The sequence below is a fragment of the Colletes gigas genome, unplaced genomic scaffold (genome assembly GCF_013123115.1).
Source record: "Colletes gigas isolate AHSC1104 unplaced genomic scaffold, ASM1312311v1 Colletes_gigas_Sc00007, whole genome shotgun sequence".
NCBI classification, from domain to species: Eukaryota; Metazoa; Arthropoda; class Insecta; order Hymenoptera; family Colletidae; genus Colletes; species Colletes gigas.
The window spans coordinates 7,395,697-7,413,009 of record NW_025106636.1 but is presented as its reverse complement, the minus strand read 5'-3'; the positions used below and the strand labels follow the sequence as shown (position 1 = coordinate 7,413,009).

General features: G+C 41.0%; 2 protein-coding genes across 11 annotated transcripts in view; both read right to left on the bottom strand.

Annotated features, from left to right (window-relative positions):
- Window positions 1-1,367: 1,367 nt before the first annotated feature.
- Window positions 1,368-4,014, bottom strand: LOC122396492 (protein Rae1). Its single transcript, XM_043394969.1, has 6 exons — window positions 3,587-4,014; window positions 3,185-3,358; window positions 2,798-2,869; window positions 2,266-2,547; window positions 1,981-2,175; window positions 1,368-1,500 (listed from the first exon to the last, which is right to left on the bottom strand). Exons 1-6 carry the CDS (start codon window positions 3,842-3,844, stop codon window positions 1,414-1,416), a joined length of 1,068 nt encoding a protein of 355 aa, XP_043250904.1. The 5' UTR covers window positions 3,845-4,014; the 3' UTR covers window positions 1,368-1,413.
- An 826-nt stretch (window positions 4,015-4,840) lies between these two features.
- Window positions 4,841-17,313, bottom strand: part of LOC122396593 (protein unc-13 homolog 4B) — a 31,294-nt gene continuing 18,821 nt past the window's right edge. Inside the window, exons 1-18 of one of the 10 annotated variants that reach the window (XM_043395141.1) lie at window positions 14,031-17,210; window positions 13,132-13,388; window positions 11,469-11,660; window positions 11,206-11,384; window positions 10,496-10,540; window positions 10,271-10,430; window positions 9,671-10,194; window positions 9,449-9,595; window positions 9,225-9,362; window positions 8,964-9,152; window positions 8,260-8,554; window positions 7,794-8,152; window positions 7,528-7,717; window positions 7,147-7,453; window positions 6,570-6,650; window positions 6,144-6,267; window positions 5,772-5,965; window positions 4,842-5,660 (exon numbers count right to left, since the gene is read on the bottom strand). In XM_043395141.1, coding sequence (XP_043251076.1) covers window positions 5,566-5,660; window positions 5,772-5,965; window positions 6,144-6,267; window positions 6,570-6,650; window positions 7,147-7,453; window positions 7,528-7,717; window positions 7,794-8,152; window positions 8,260-8,554; window positions 8,964-9,152; window positions 9,225-9,362; window positions 9,449-9,595; window positions 9,671-10,194; window positions 10,271-10,430; window positions 10,496-10,540; window positions 11,206-11,384; window positions 11,469-11,660; window positions 13,132-13,254 — 3,342 coding nt within the window. In that variant the 5' untranslated portion in view covers window positions 13,255-13,388; window positions 14,031-17,210 and the 3' untranslated portion in view covers window positions 4,842-5,565. Of the gene's footprint in view, window positions 5,661-5,771; window positions 5,966-6,143; window positions 6,268-6,569; window positions 6,651-7,146; window positions 7,454-7,527; window positions 7,718-7,793; window positions 8,153-8,259; window positions 8,555-8,963; window positions 9,153-9,224; window positions 9,363-9,448; window positions 9,596-9,670; window positions 10,195-10,270; window positions 10,431-10,495; window positions 10,541-11,205; window positions 11,385-11,468; window positions 11,661-13,131; window positions 17,211-17,313 lie in introns of those variants that run through there. The other 9 variants (XM_043395144.1, XM_043395138.1, XM_043395142.1 and 6 more) reach the window with 9 other exon arrangements.

Sequence of the window (17,313 nt, the reverse complement as noted above, 5' to 3'; positions counted from 1 at the left end):
GATGTTATATCCTTACGCCCGCAAGAAAAAAGAAAAAAAAAAATAACGTATGGTTGTACACTATTAGTATTAATAATTATATTATCTAATTCTTAATCGATAGTAATGATCATTAATTAATATCGTTTTAATATTAATCATTCGAGAAATGTGATGTTGAAAAAAGGAAGTCGTGTAACTTTTTTCCTTTTCTTTTCTTTTTTTTCCTTACGGATATAGCGCAATCACGTCCACACGCCCCCCTGCTCCCCCATGTTCGATTCCTCGAACTTACTTCGCCAATCTCTGCTAACTTCTGCTCCGAGAAGGTAATGAAATTCATGCGAACGGATGTTAAGAATTTTGTAAACACATCGAATGGGACAATATACCGTTGGAGAAAAGCATAGATCCATACTCGGACTCTTTTTCGCGATATCGTTAGGGAATTATTACTTAGGTATTCGCAGAATAAACTAAATGTTGTATTTCTTATAAATCAATTGCGTTTTTTTTTTTTAATTATACGTTGATACACCTCTCGATTTCTCAGTTTTCGTTCGAGACGAATGGTTTTTTTTTTTTTTTTTTTAGCAAACTTAGGTAAAAGAAGATTTTAATGAATGTCCATGCGTAATGTGCATTCGTCAGATGAATTTTACGGCTATACCGATCCGAGACGACGAAGCAATTGAAAACCTTATAGTCCTATTTAAAGATGAATAGTCTGACCGCTTTTACGAGCAATTTCTGATTAAAATTATGATATTTCTTATTTGGTCAATGTTATAAAATTCTATGTTTACGTATTACTCCCGATAGAATATCGATAAACTATAAACAAAATGGTCGCTATTCACAATATGTCTGTAAGAAATTGTTTTAATGAACCTTCGTTAAAATGGTTCGTTAGAAACCCAACGGCAGACAGTATTCCTGAAAATTTGTCTTCGATAGGAAGTTCAATATCGATATTCGTTTGAAAACATGAAATTGGAGTTATGTTTATTTTAAAATGGCGCTAGAAGGAGACAGTTTGATTTGTGTATTAATTTTGAGATATTTAAAAAAAAAAGAATTTTTACCGGAATTATTTTTTTACATTTCTACAACCGTGAAAAAAGAACAAGACTTTTCTCGCATGTATATACAAACTTTGTACAATGGGCTTATGTGACAAAGTAATAAAAAGAATACACAAAGAAAATGTAAACTACAATTGTATTATATATCAAAACTATTTACAATTTATTATAATGAAGTAAAATCGGACAGCTTCTATAACTAAAATGGTAGAAAAAGTTGTAATTGATCAATGTGAACAGTATATTATTCTGTAATTGTAATTACGAAACTGTATCTTGGAACGCATCATAGAATTTAAAAACTTCTTAGGTAGATTAGGAGAAGAAAAAAAAAAACGCGTCGACAGTTTTATGGTGTAACCTTAGGTTTTAGTTCTTCGAAGCACGGTCTAAGAAATATGGAGTTTTTCTTCGCTGGATTATAATACTCGTGACCCTGTAACGTTAATAATACTGTAATTAATAATCCCTTTTTTCTTTTCAATGTTATATACAACCTTAAAAAGAATATTAATTTAAAATACTATCAGCAACGATGTTTTTTTTAGAAACAATAATACTGTGTACATAAATTAAATTGATTGAAACTTGTAAAAGTTAAGAATATTCGCATAATTTTTAGTTTCCTTTGATCCAGTATTTCTCAAACTGCCCGTCCGCGAATCTTAGTGGAATCTAGAAGCTTTCAAAAGAAAAAATAAGAAACAAATTATACAACAAAAATTAACCTTTATAATTAATAACCAGGTACTCGGGTACCCTTTGACGTATTTAGTTAACAAATTTTTTATTTCCCTCGTTGAAACGTGGCCAAACCAATCTGGATCCTTGAAAGCGAAGTTTGAGAAATACTGCTTGAACACCTCGATCGTACGGCAAAAGTAATATGGCGTATAGATTGACGTAATTAACTTACCTTTGACCAATCGTAAGATACCGCGTATGCAAATATTTGTCCATTGTGATTGAAACAGCATCGTGCAATAGGCTGCTCCATAGGATCGGAAGATTTTAATTTAGTCCTCGAATCCTTGTCCCAAAATCCGAAAGTACCATCGCTACCAACGGTTGCAACAGTGCCATGAACCGGGTGAAACGCGACATCATTCACCTAAATAATAGTAAATGATCATTGTACTTATTCAACTCTTGTGCATTACGATCGATATTTTATCAAATCTGTTTAACGTTCGGTACTGACTGGATAAATATCTTGGTACCCGTTAGGTGTTCCGTTTACTCTATGGCATTTGAAAGTGAAATTCTCTTTTGCGCTTAAATTCAAGTAGTGTATCGCCACACGACCCTCGGTACTACCAATTGCAAAACCAGCGGGAACTTTTTTCTTGTCTCTGAAGATCGCAACGCAACGATACTGATATTTTAGATTCAGTTCCACCGTTTTGTACTCTCGGGGACTACCCTCCAATTGATACACAATTACTCCACGTCCAGCGGTGCCAACCACTGCCATCGGATAATCCTATCGCGATAGAAGATACATTGTTAGTTAAAATGGACGATATGTTAGAAAATAATACCATATACCATTCTTCCGCGAGAAGAAGCCACAGTCTGTTTACATCCCCACTCCTGTTGCTGTCCGCTGACTGTAACTGCAAGGTATTGGTCGAAAACGGTGACGAAGATAGGTGACAGCCAATCAGCGGACCGCAGCAAGAGTGGGGATGTAAAGACGCTGTGCCTTCTTCCCGCGGAACGACGATACTTACAACGTCTGCGCAGTAACATCTTTCGATCAAATTTAGCGTCATTGCCGGCTTGGGGCTTCGCAAATCCCAAAACTAAAATATATTTAATGATTAGTGTTTAAATATCAAGAGACGACGCATTACGAAAAGTGATTTTTTTCGATGTTTACTTTCATGTGTCGAATTAAACACGGACCCGATTCCCGCTTCTTTCTAGAACATTATCAACTAGTACAGAAACTTCTGGAAGTTTGCGAAATTTCTGGATTTCTATGTACTTAAGAGTTTCGAGGAAAATCTTTTGTTTTTCATTTCGATACGTAAAATTACGTATGAAAAAATCGATAAAAAAAATCACTTTTCGACGTTGACCATTCTTGCTAGAATTACGTATAAGTGTAAACGTACTCTTAACGTTTTGTCCCAAGAACCTGTCATGAGGCACGAATATGTGCTCGCTTTGATCCAGTGACAAGTTCTGACTGGCGCGTCGTGCGCTGCAACCTGTATACTTTGATTCGAGGCTAAATCCCAACATTTAACTGTTTTGTCGCAAGATGCTATGAATACTTTAGTTCCATCCTATTTTAGTGAAAATATATCATTTTTGGAGCAATTGTAATAGATCCAATTTGAGAAACAATTACCACCAAACCATGGATGTTTATGCAAACATATATTTTTATTCGAACGTTCCATCGTCTTCGGTTTTTTGCAAAACATTCGACATATTATATCTGCATAAACATTCGCGGTCTAATTGTTACGAAAAAAAAAAAAAAAAACAGAACAAAATATTGTCGAACTTACGTCGCTCCAACAAACATCGAGAACAGGTGCTCCCATTACTTGCATCGATTTGGGAACCGTTTTGCCCGATTGCTCGACTTCCCAGCAACGGACATTGCAATCCCACGAGCCAGCAACGAGAAAATTTTGTGGAACAGAGGCTGGACTGAACGCAAGACTGGAAGTAGAATCGTCCGGTGGAGATACAACCTCAAAATCTTGCATCGGATTTGATGTGCACGATGTGCCGGTTCTTAGTCCGCCACTTTGATTAAACATGTTCGATTACTGTCGTTCCAGTGATGTTCACTCGATACAATGTCACGTGTATCAATACAAATAAAGCACAAAATGCGTTTATGAAAACATTTAACACTCTCACGTGCTCCAAACACTTGGGTGTCAAGAAATACAATGTATTCGTACTGAGTTCTTGAGTGCTGCGTAAATCCCAACGTATATTAACGTAGAATGAATACTCGAATATAAATTTAGATATATATAAATACAAAAAGCATACATAGATGGCGATTTTGTCGCTCACTATTTTTAGGTTTCTAGAAATCTCTTCTTGGTTCCCTTCCTTCTAGAAGCATTTATTTTACATTACGAGATACTTGCCAAAAGCTATTATGGTAATTATACAGTACAGGAATTGCTCTTAAGGGTAGATATTCATTTTTGTGAGAGAAGTTAGTTTTGGCTAGTTTATTTCGTCACGATCCACATTAGCTTCGTTTGCATGTAGCGACTAGAGATCACAACTAGTAACATAGGTAGACACTTCCAGAGTTTTCCATTGGGTAACATAATAACAATAATAATAATTGAAAATATTATATGCGACATCTAACATCGAAGACAATGAACTATTTCCTGATAAACGTTTTGCCGTAGCATCACTGTATCTTAGTATACGAACGTGAAAATATACATAGTAGCATCGTTAAATTTATCCCAATTATATTATATTAACCGTAATTTTTACTATTTTTACAAACCTAAAACTCACTGACGGAAGATTGAAAAATAACCAAAATAACTAGATAACTGTTATGGCTGTGAACTGTACATGAGAACGAGCCTTTAGGTCCAAGCTCGCAGGAAGGAATTCGCGCCAAAAGTTGACCAATTGGACTACTGCTTTTCACCTTGTTCCTGTCGAGAATATGATTTCAAACTTTTATACAAGTAGGTACTGTTGAATCATTTACAGATATTCTTCTTTCGTAAAAAGTAATAAACGTTCCAGCTATTTTTTATTTATTATTTACGTGTGTCACGAAGACGCGTTCGACTGAGAATCGCAGCCCTGCGTACGTACAATGTTAAATTACATTTTCGTATTTTTCTTTTACAAGATTTAACAGCGGACGTAGGAAATATTTATTTTATTGCAATTACGTGTACCATAGACTTATGATAAATATGTATATTTTTCATAAGTAGGACTCATTCAGCCTTACAGTTTTTCTTTAGTATTGAAATGCGACATTCTGCATTCTGGTCGCGAAGATACGCGATATTCGAAGCGACGCACAGCCTAGAAATGATTTATAATCACTTAAAATAGCGTGTTCATAAAATGTGTATAAAAATACGTCTCTTATTTAACAGTGTTATTTTTTTTTTCGTTTCCTTACTTTTATACAGGCGAGATGAATGTGTATACATGAAAGAGAATCAATGTGTTTTTACGTGAAAAATTAATTTAACTTGTAATTTGCGACTGCAAATCATGAGAATCTTCCGAAGCAGAGTATTGATGACGATCGAGAAAAATGCACAATTCCACGAAAACGTTCATAAATAAATGATTCTTTGTCTGACGATGAGAAAGTTTATCCAATTAACAGATACGAATTATATGCAAGGAAACAATACATCCTACTGCAATCCTTCGTTTCTGTATAATTAACTTAGTTCATTCTTATTTATAGTAGCACCCGATGCAGTACAGATTGCGCAATGCTTGTTTCGTATTTTGCAAGTGAAAATAATTATTTTCGTTCAGCCTTTGAACTGAGTCTTGATAAAAATTCCATTGCCTGGTTGTCTCCTTTCCTCTGTTCTAATGCTTGTATTATATCAGTACCTAAACACAAAATAGAAGGGAACAGTTAATGGAAAGTAGTTTAGTCGCAGAGTACGATAAAAAGATCAAATTGGTTAAGAGTAGATGAAAGAAACTGTGGCCGAAACTCACTTCTTTTCGTTGGACGTGAAAGTTTCAGATGAATTTGGGTCAGAGTTTCGATTCCTTGATCCGGTCCTGTTTCAGGGATTTCACTGAATGGCAGAAAAGCCTCGGATAAGAATCTGGATTTGAAAAAGTCCTTGTCCTTCAATTCAAAGGCTATTATCGCATCTTCTGTTGTCCTTTGTTCCATATTTAGAGGACTGAAAAAATTCTTGTTAGTCATACCGTACTTGTAGTAAAGAATATTATCATTAAACTATTGTCTCACTATGTATAAGAATCTAACGAATACTATTTATGTATATATCTATTTCAGGTTTATTTCTGTTCTTAGGCTGTTCAAATTATATGTAAGGTATTTGTTGTATTGTCACTTACATGTTGAAGACTTCATCAAAGAGAGGATACAAGTTTTCTTTCTGTACATGAGTCTTTGGTAGTTTCACGTCGGTGAATTTTTCCTCCGGTAGCAGCCTCACCTTCACGTAGGAGTCACACATGCCTGAAAAAACAGGAAACGTTCAGTTTTCGAGATGCCGTCCCGAGACACCGAAGGACCCCAATATGGACTCATGCACGGTGAAGGTGACTATCAAGTCCAAAGTTTTCAAGTCAGGAGAATCGTCATGTGCTCTAAATACATGTACGGTTTGTCTAGCTACAATATAACGTAACAGAAACGCGGGCAACGGCTGTGTCATGCAACTCTGAGACTCTAATATTCATAAGGGCAGGCAATTTAATGAGAGATTCTATTGGAACAGTGATGAGGAAGAGCGTGTCTTTACATCCACATTTACATACTTGTCTTCTTTTCTTTCAGTCTTTGTTTAGATTTTGTATGGAGATTGCGCTTGAGAGTAGACACCTTGCCTATAAAATCGCCTACAAAATCGAAAGAAAATGTCATTCTCCATGTCGCGTGTCAGTCGCTCAATCTCGTCATGGACCGATCAAACGAAAAGAAACATTAACGGGTAACGGAGTAGGAAATTAATTTAACACACAGGGTGATCTTACTATGTGATTGATGCCACTGTCTACCATTGAAGTTACAAAAATGTTCAAAAGAAGTTGTCCATCATATTCTCCAGACATTCATCAGATTTACCAAAATTTTATAGCGACAGCATAATGTTTTCATCAAAAAAGTGATAGTGCAACGAGTGAGTGATTACATTTTTTCATAACATCTAAAGGTAAGTGTAAAATATTATTCTAAGTAGTACATTAGTCGCATCTGTCGCTTTATAGAATCGCCCTGCATGAAACAAGAATTGTCCATCACCTAAGATCACCAGCGCTAGCAGTCATGCAACTTCTAAGTCACGGTATAGTCCTAGGTCTCTTCGAAAAAGGCATTAGATTCCCTTTTGCTTACCATTGCTGTCAACCGGCCGCAGCTTCCTCGCGTTAAGGATCTGAATGTTCAACATGTTATCCACAAATTGAGCTCTGACGGTGATTTGTCCATACTCGGACTCCTCTATATCGTTTTGCTCTTTGATACGCTCTTGGTGGTAGCGGTGTATCAGCTTGGCGGTTTCCAATCCGTGCAGCTCCAAAAGGTACTCGATTTTCTCCAAAACCTTCACGTTCGTGGATTCGTCCGCTCCCATGTTGAAGAATCGGACAAGAGTGTGTAGAGTGCGATGAAGATTCGAGTAAAACGATGGCGGCCTTCTTTTCTACGAATCGAAGGGTCGTCAATATTATAAGGAAAATTAATACAGTGGGATCACCGAAGAAAAATCTCAAATACCTCCAAGTTGCTATTCACTAATTGGTATAGCGTTTCCGACATGATCTCCCAAATCACAAGGAGGACTCTTTCGAAGTTGTCTTCGTTGAGATTGTCGTGCAGGGTCGTTAAATTACTGTCCAAGTATTGCAAGAGACGGTCCATGGCGTTGCTGGTTGTGTCTATCAACTCTGCACCCTCCATGAGGTACCTGTACAAGTCAGGGATAGTTCGGAAAAGGACTAAAAAGTGGAAGTGCAGGTCTGCACCGGAAGGTACCAAGTTACCTGCTCATAGCGGGCGCCATTTTGTTCGCTACGATCTGCAACAACTCGATGATCTTGTTCTTAACCGTATCGGTGGCATTGTCGATGATTAATAGAAGCGTCTGTTGGCAGCGATGCGCTTCTTCCTGCGTCTTCTTTTCTGCCAACGAGTCGACGATTTCTTGGAGCCCTAAATCGTTGGCCAAGGGCGCGATCGATGTCCTGATGTAGTCGATATTGTTAATCGCGAAACACCATGCCGTGGACACGAAGAACTTCCTCTCGTACACGCTACTTTCGGATAGCTGCTCCAGTTCGGTGGTCAGCTCCGCCTTCTTCGCCATCTTGTCCGCGTAAGCCATCGAGCATTTGCAGATGTCCTGAAATTCGTGGACGCATGATACTCTCAAAAGGATGATCGGAGGCCAAAGAGTACGAAAACGAAGACAAAGTGAAAGTTAAAGAAAGGAGATCGCTGCTGACTCACGTCTATGATTTTGCCTATGAAAGTGTAAGAGCCCTCCACGTCAGGCCAGGACAGCTGCGACCAGAACACTTTGATTTGGTAAAATATTGTTAATGTGTCCACTGCGCTCGAGCTGTATTGAACGCTATTGTCGACTGCCTGCAGCGTGTCGAACTCTACCGCTCTGTCGATCCGCTTTAGCGCTTTGTACACAGCGATGTCGAGCCAGTGTGCTACACCAGCTCTGAACCAGTCATAGTAACTCTGCACTTTCATGTTTTCCAGTTGCCATTCCGCGCACAGTACTCGACCGAGGCTGAAAACGAGACATTGTTTTGCAAACAAATGAAAGTTTCATGGCCTCAACGTTATTCTTGTCACGCTGATCCCAAATCTTTGGCTGGCAGTATACACCCTAATTATACTATCACTACAAATCCACCATAATGGACGGAGACGCTAATGCCAAGGCTAATGGCATCTGTTTGTACTTACAGAATCGAATATGCCAGATTGGCCTACATCCTAATATCATTTGACGGCAGTGCAGCTTCGTCAGAGTTGGAGGAGACATTAATGCCGGAGGCATATACTTGTACCTACAGAATTGAACATGCCACGTTTGCCTACATCCTAATACGTATACCGCCACCGTCAATCTCGTAACTTCGCTAATCCAATAAGCCTAACTAGACGTTACCGCAACACTTGAATATCCGACTTACACAGCGTATCTCTGCAACGAGAGATAGAGCTCGAACAACGTTGTTCCCAAGTTAAGTTCAACGTCGGTGTTGTTAATTTCGATCCTCTTTAATCGGCCGCAGACGTCTTCGGTGATGATCATGCACATGTCGCTGATTATCTTTTCGTACCTCATGTAAAGTGTCCTGGCGTACGGGAAGTTGATTCGTCTGAAATCGAAGCGGTCCGATCGATCAGTTTCTATCATCAGTCGCCTTTAAAGCACCCTCGAAGATTCTTACCTGATGAACAGTTTGTCGTAGTAATCAATGGCACTCTGTAGGTCTGCTCTCACGAGTTGGATCATTTTTATGTGGTACTTCAGCGCGTCCTCGTCGGAATCGCTTTCTTGGAAGTTGTGGTTCGATATGTGGTCGAACCTGAAACATATTTAGCTCGATGTTACGTAATTCCCTATCGAGTTTGAACTGGTTTACGTCAAGTAAGAAGCGTTAACGTCATGTACCATTCGGAGGCACCCTGTTCAACCGTGTACTCCAAAGCTTGAAGGATGCTCAGCCTCTCGTCCGGATCCGGGAACCAAGGGTACATTTTCGCGGGGAACAGATTCGCGTCTTCGGGCACTTTAAGGCACGATATGGATGACAGTATGCTGAAGCAAAAAGAAATAGCGTTAAACTCCCGCAGTAGCGATGGGTCGATAAGATCATCAAATCATTCTCAATACCCCAAAATCGCGGACAACTGCATCATAGTGTTTTTGTCACCAGGCGTCAGCCTCCTGATCTTACGCAGACTGTTCAGACACGAGTACAAAATCTTCTTTGCAGCGTCCCAGAAGAGTCTGGTCTCGTCTAACGAGAACAGGTTGCTCTCCATGGGTCTCAAGAGGTCCATCATCAGCTTGTTGAACACGATGAAGTTCAACGGATGCTCCTGATGGATCCTCGCGTACTCTACCCACTTCGCCAGCGTTACGTTCCTGGCCAGCAAGCCACGTTGCGCGCTGTGCTGCAAAAGCAGAACATCGGCTGCCGCCGACCATCGATCGCACCAGCAGTATTTCTCTATCTTCTCAGTGTCTATTTCATGCAACAGCAACACCCTGATCAAGTGCCTGTGCTCCTGAGCCGCGACCTGTGTGTTGTGCTCCGCGCTGAAAGCCAGCCTTAACTTCACGACCCCCCGGCGCTTCGACTTGTTCTTCTTCTCCAAGGAGTACCACATCGTGTGCCCAGTGGTGGGTATGTCCTGGAATTGTTTTAGTTGCACGGTGATGACACTTTGGAAGAGATTGTTGGTACATATCGATTGTTTCGTTATTTACCTTTAAAGGTATTCGACAGCGACCGATAAACTCGTTGTCGTGGCTGCCAGTGGTGGCGGTGACCGCGATCTCCTTAGCTAGCTTCACCAACCCTCGAACACCTTTCACATCCTTGACTTTGCTCATCTTTTCTGGCACCGTCTCGGCAGCGTCGAAGTCCCTAAAATAGCAAAACGACGGGTAAACGTCTAAACTCAAATGTGTTCATCTCTGATTCAGACTTACCAGACTTCTAGGAACAGTATGTCGTTTTCTGGGTCTTCCAGGGGTCTGAAATACGGAACAATTGTCCATAAGCAAAGCATTTTGAGAAATGCACGATTCTATGAGAAATTGTGTGGCATCTACCTGAGGACCACCAAATTCATACGTGTAAGTTAACCCAAAGCTGGTTTGGTTCTCAGTTTCGTGGAGTAATCCACGTAACCGGGTTAACTAATGTCTGGAGACGTGGTTAACCCATTCTTACGGCGGGTTATAGTACTACTTGCTATGAGAAACTGTTTGACACCTACCTCAGGACCACCAAACCTGGTTTGATCCTCAGTTTCGTAGAGTAACTCACATAACCGGGTTAATTAATGCCTGGAGGCATGGTTAACCCATTCTTACGGCGGTTTATAGTACTATTTGCTATGAGAAACTGTTTGACACCTACCTCAGGACCGCCAAACCTGGTTTGATCCTCAGTTTCGTAGAGTAACTCACATAACCGGGTTAACTGATGCCTGGAGGCGTAGTTAACCCATTCTTACGGTAAGTTATACTATACTATACTATAGAACCCTTAAATTGGAACATGTGCTCCATCAAATAGTACAAATTCTAACAACTTCCCAAGTCAGACTTGTGTATGAATCAGTAACCCCCGAACAAAAAAAACTCTGTCGACCCAAATGTGTATCAGTGGATAGTGAACGCGTTGTTCAACTCACAGTTCAAAGTGTTCCTCCCACACTGGGCAAAGGGTGGACGTTTTCACGGCAGTGTTGTACCTCCTTGTAGGGGCTGACTCGAGGTAGAGCGCGCAGAAAGGATCGCTCTTGCCGTTGGAGTCCTTCGACACTAGTTCCTTCGCCTCGATCACTTCCACGTTTAAGTGCATCTCTGGCGGCTGTGCGAATCAAACGTATGCCTCGTGTAATTGGACATCACGTTTATGGTCGTGGGGCTTTGACCCGGGTAGCGACAGTCTTACCTCCAAGTTCCTCGTCTCCTCCAGGACCCTCTCGTGCGTCTCGTTGTCGACCTTGAACGCATTTTGAAGGTGATTCAATAGGGCTTCTTGACCACACTCGTTGGAAACGTCGTAACCAATTTGGTGTTGGGTCATGTAAACTAGAGCGGCGTAGAGTTCCTCGATCTGTGGATAGCACCCACGATACCCAAACTGAATTAAAGTTTTCTTAAGTCTAATGCTCCGAACACCCTAAAACTGGACGTCGTGTTTAGCGGTATATTAATGCCCTACACGCCACACCATTCTTGCAAGGGGGAAAAAATTGAAGCTTGAGTATTTGCATATGGCTTTGATGGTCACACGACTAGTCGAGGACTGCACATTAGGTAAAGATCAGTGATCCCTCGTTGGAATAATAGCGATGGCGCGTGCAACGCGCGAGGAACTCTCCCAAATGTGTCATGAATATAGTCGAAGCTATTCTTGCGATAGTTCGTAATTGGATCGGTGATAAGCGTAATCTGATTGCGTCATTTGTAATTGTAGCATCTGTTAGTAACGATGTACTAATAGCACACATGGTGGTCCAAAGCTACTATCAACGTCCATGTCGTTTCACATGACAGGAAGATGTGCTTTTGTTACAAAAGTTGTGGGACATAGAAAGAAATATGATATGGTGGCAATGGATTCAAGGCTAGAGGACATTTGAAGGTCAAGTTTATTATGTTTTGATACAAGTTAAGAATAAAAGTACTAAGATACGTATGCAGCTTCTATGAAGCAATGTTGGATCACTGTCAATCGTTTGTTTACATTCGATACACGTGATATTTCTCAGCGTTTCTATTACGCAAGAGCAGAGACATGGATATATGAATATAAAACAAATAAAACGAGAAGTAGACTAGACCGTGCGAGGTATGGTACAGCTTAAATGCTGCTTATTGAAACCTAACGTCGACGTAACGCAAGAATCAACAAGCAAAACAAAGGAACTGGTCTGTTGAGCAACTCGATGTCGATACTGTCGGAAGTGGAGGTGGTCACGTTTACGCGGGACACCATTCGAGTCCGTAATATATTCGGCAAATGATCTCGTAACAGGAGCAATGAAAGTCGAGCTGGTAATGACTGCCAGATCTTGGTGGACCTTTTGCACTCGCCCGATGCATGTGTTCCGAGATTTTAGACACTCGTGACACAACACTCACGGTTCAAAGTTCTTTGCTCGATACCGTGCCGAGTAAATAATTACAAAAAGAAACGGAATCACATCGAGAAGATAATTTTATTTGCGTGTCTCGTTCGTGTGGGTAGCTATTTACAGCATGAAAAATTTCCAAAATGATTCGACAGACTACAGAATACAATGTCTTTTTAAACAAAAACTGTCGTTACTAGATTTAATTGACGAACAGAACACACGATGTATGGACTTAAATTGAGCGTATGAGTCCCGACAGGGTTAATGCATCCAAGCAATGCTCGAGTCTTCCGGGTCGAACGTTCGAGACAGGTCAACCATTTACATTTGAATGCTTAATTACAGGAAAACAACGACCGCGTTCAATTATTTATTCTTTATCGTACAGTCTGAACGAGTTTACTTTGGATTTTACCAATGTATTAACATCCCGAGTGTTAAAAACAATGTACAGATCGCATAAAACCGACTCACCGTCATAGCCTGCAGCATAGTGTTTATTCTGCGCTCGACCTCCGCCTTGGGCACCCCGCGAAAAGTGTTCCTCCCTCGATTCAGAGTGCCCACCACCCCCACGAGTGGGCTCGTGCTCACCATTTTCGCGTCACAGACACGACCCTCTCATTTCACCAGCAATCCCACGAATCACTTTCGACACCAGTCGCGAGAATCACTGTACGAGACACCGCGCGCCGGCAAAAGCTTCGGCACACGTCTGTTTCTTCAGCTTGCTGCTCGAAGGAGAACACTTTCAATAGAAACAATGCGATTCGCGGTGGTCAGGTGGTTTCACGCAAAACCGCCTCGAACTCGAGGGATCTAGAGCAGCGCGACAATGACCGGCGGACGCATCGCTTAGAAAAAGATGCTGTTAGTTGAGAACAATGACGTTCACGCAGCAGCACTCGCGGCCTCGACCGGGGAAATCTGAGATCTTCCTCTCGCTGACGCTTCCGCCCTCGCGAACGGAGGAGGCGCCCGAGGAGGGCATTCTGGGCAATTTTACGTCGTGCATATCCACTTTTTCTCACTGGATTTTCAGTAACCTAAACTTCACGAATTATAATCCTGATCGAAAATCCACTTCATGGGGGGAAAAATGATAAAGAACCCTTAATGCCTCCTCAAGAGATCACCTCTCAGGCTGACGAGTTGAAAAATAAGGTAGCAATTCGAAATTTTTTTCTAAAACAGGTACGTGTGATTATAACAACACATATTAAGTTACACATTTGCTGCATTTTATTTAAAATAAATAAAGTTACGATCTTAATGCAGATTATAAATTTTTTTTTCTTTGTTTTATCGTAGACGATACACGTTAGGTTCTTCTACTTTAAGGAACTAGATAAATATTCGACGATATTACGTACCAGTTTAAACAAAAATTTCCAAAAGCAACCTTAGCTTTTGGCTCGTCATCCTGGCGCAAAGATCCTGGATATTACTGGTTTGCCAGCCCCAGCAGTGGTCGGGCCCACGACAGACGAGACTATCAACGCGTACGCGTTTCTAAAACCGCTGCAAGCGCATCGATCGCACTCGAAAAAAAGAATCACATCGCGATACTCGCACTTTGCTGGTCGAAGTTGAACTTCCACGGTGACCACGACCTCTCTTATCGAGTCTACGCATACTTATTCAGTCGTGCGTATGCATAATCCACCAAAATTGATCGCAGCGACACGGTGATTGGTAGAAACACATTTTAGTTACGAGTAAAGTGTGTTTTAAACGAATTTTCTGCGATTAGAAGATTTTGGAAATTGTGGGAGCCAAAATTAGTTCTTATAGAACGATTTTAGAAACTATTTATAGCGGGGAATTCTCGTTTGGAAGCGTTCAAAGTCTTACTATGGTGTACGCCATATGTTTTGGCTGCACGAGGAGGTGAGCGCCAAATATATTGGCCACTCAAGGTCACTGAGGGCTCAGGTTACCATACTCGCCTAAGACTACTATACATTACGCATAAAAATATTTTCAATCGAAAGATTTTTATTTTTTTTTAATTTTCGACATTTCTAACGGCACTTTTCACGCAGAATTTGACGCCAAATTGAATTGAGAGGTGGGTAGCCGCAGAAAGTCATAACTAACCGCCGTGAGGCGTTCGATAGGTTATTTTAATGATGTCAGAATCGAATTCGCGGGAGCGTCTAATTCGAGATCGACCTTGGAATATTTAAAATTCACTTTTTCCACGATTCGCAGTTACGCAAGGAAACTCGCGAACCATTCGTTCCGTTCGTTCGTTTATCAGGCAAACGTCTGAAGTTACTCTTTTTTTAGCGCCTTCGGACGCGGACCGATCGCTCTGAAAGAACGAGGAGAATGCGACGACGTCTGACCGAAATAGTTGATTCCATGCCACTTGCTGCGAAAAATCTAGTTCATTGGAAACCATCAAAGTCGGATCGTTACTTTTCTTCGTGGAAAATAGAACACACACTTCACGGTCTAAAGAAGTTACTGCAAATTAGATCAGACATTAACGAGACGTCAACGAATCGACTCGATTCTTTCGTCGTGGATTTAATCCAGGAGTTTTAGGAAAATTTTAGGATAGTCGCTCGTGAACGCGAAAAGTGGGCCATAGTCTTCGACATCGGCGGACACTGGCAAACGCGGCTGCCAAGAGCAATTGACTCTGACAATGAGATTCCATTTATTTGTACACATTTCTTTATTTCGAACAGCATTGACCCCTTAATTGAAGCCAGAAGGACGGAAACATTAATCGCGCGAGCAGATAAAATAGGGACACGCGCAACCAGTGACGATTCCTTTCTTTCTAGGCGTACGGGAGCTAATTTTTATACAGAGAATCCTCCAAATTTGTTGTACATCGAATGATTAGATTTCCTGTCCCCGTTTAAGGAGGGATTCTCGTGTAACAGGTTCAAAAAATCAAATAGAAATGTGAACGATGTAAAGGAAGAAAGACTCGAGATTTCTGCGCATGCGCAAAGAGGTGGAGCTCGGAACGAGGCGTGGCCAAGCGGTACGGTGGGGATAGCACCCCAGCGACTTTGGGAGGACAGTAGATACTGTCTGGCTTACCAAAAGTTCACACAGTCCTACAGTTTAATCGTTTAAACTCCAGATTGAACTACCTCCATGGACAAATGTTACGACAGTGTTGTTATACAATTAGAGAAAGAGTTAGCAATTAAATAGAAGAGAGACAGCACGAAACGCTACTTTAATTTCGTACACATAGATTTAGTTTCAGTGTTGTAATCGGATGACACTGTATTAAATATCGAGAATCGACGAGACGCGACGATGCATTGGCCACGCGGTTAACTCGGGGACCAATGGTACACGCGAAAACAAGACAATGAATCTGCACAAAGGGAAACTATGCCATATCCTGTTTGAAGTGACCCACGGGGCAAGTGCAACCACAATGCGTTCGTATGCTCGCGCAATTGCGCCCAATGAAAATTGATATACCGGCAATTAGCTCATTGACCGACAAGGCGCGCGTAGATGGCCGACGGTGTACACGCGTCGCGACGTTCCCCGTCCTTCACACGGTGCCCAATTTTCGTAATATTATGCAAGTTCGTCGTTGATCCAACACGACGCCCACTCGGCTACGCCAGGTCTATTTTACGCGGGGTACGGATTAATTCGGAAAACGAGAGCTTTTACACCGATTCGCCGGCTAACGAACTCGACTTCTGTCCAACCTAACCTTCACCATTCATTCGTTTCTCCTGGGTGCAGATTTATGTCTCCAATATACAGATTATGCTTTTTATTTATTGCTTCCTTGATTATTTATCGTTCTACGTGAAGTTCTTGTGCTTTATCAAGTTTAATCGCGAGGATAGTTCAAGTTTTCGCCGCTAGGCGGCTGTCGACGAGACCCACTTCGCGCTAGTCGATCCAGAAATCGAAAAGGACCTCGAAATGATCGTTGTCTCTTGAAATTTCTTTAATAAAATATCCAAAATCGTATTTCATGAATTATCCATGGGTGATTGTAGTTTATTTAAGTTGTTAATTAAATACAAGTATATATTTTTCAGGTAAACTATTTCTAACCTACAAAATGGATGTTTACATCAGTATAGAAACTGTTTTAGCCGATTTTAACCTCCAGAATAGATTCAGACATGGGCTCAAAAATCGTTTCAAACGTTTTGCGTTAGTATTTCATAAAGTTCTCAGGGTGTTCTGTGCTGTACTTGCTCTTCCTCCCGGTGTTTCGATTCGAAGTGAAACTATGTCGCTGACAATTTGCCAGTTTTTGATGATACAGTACTGAAGAAGATTGCCCAACCCCGTTTTCTCGGTAGGTTTGATTTATTTTTATGACCGTGCCGACGAGTGCTGCTCGCGAAGATTTGCGTCTCTGCAACTAGCAAATCAGACGCGTCGACGTTCACCAAAAAAAGTACAGTAGAATCTCTAAAGGTTCCGACACCTAAACAGTACACCACAAAATCTTCCACAACAATTATAAAATCTACAGTGTGTTCGTACGCAGCGATGGCGTCACAGTGGAAACGTCTAGTGCTAATCGAGCAAGTAGCATACGAAATAATTAAAAACTTACGACGAATAAAATAATACACGAAACGATCGAGAAAGACTTGGATCACGATTTGATCTATTAAAAAGGTTCCCCTCCTCTTCAGCGTT

Coding starts and splice junctions, on each gene's coding strand:
- LOC122396492 (XM_043394969.1), bottom strand. CDS start 3,844: ATGTTTAATCAAAGTGGCGGACTAAGAACCGGCACATCGTGCACATCA. Junction 2,548..2,797: donor GATGTTACTGCGCAGACGTT/GTAAGTATCGTC, acceptor CTATCGCGATAG/GATTATCCGATGGCAGTGGT. Junction 1,501..1,980: donor TATCTTACGATTGGTCAAAG/GTAAGTTAATTA, acceptor TTAACGTTACAG/GGTCACGAGTATTATAATCC.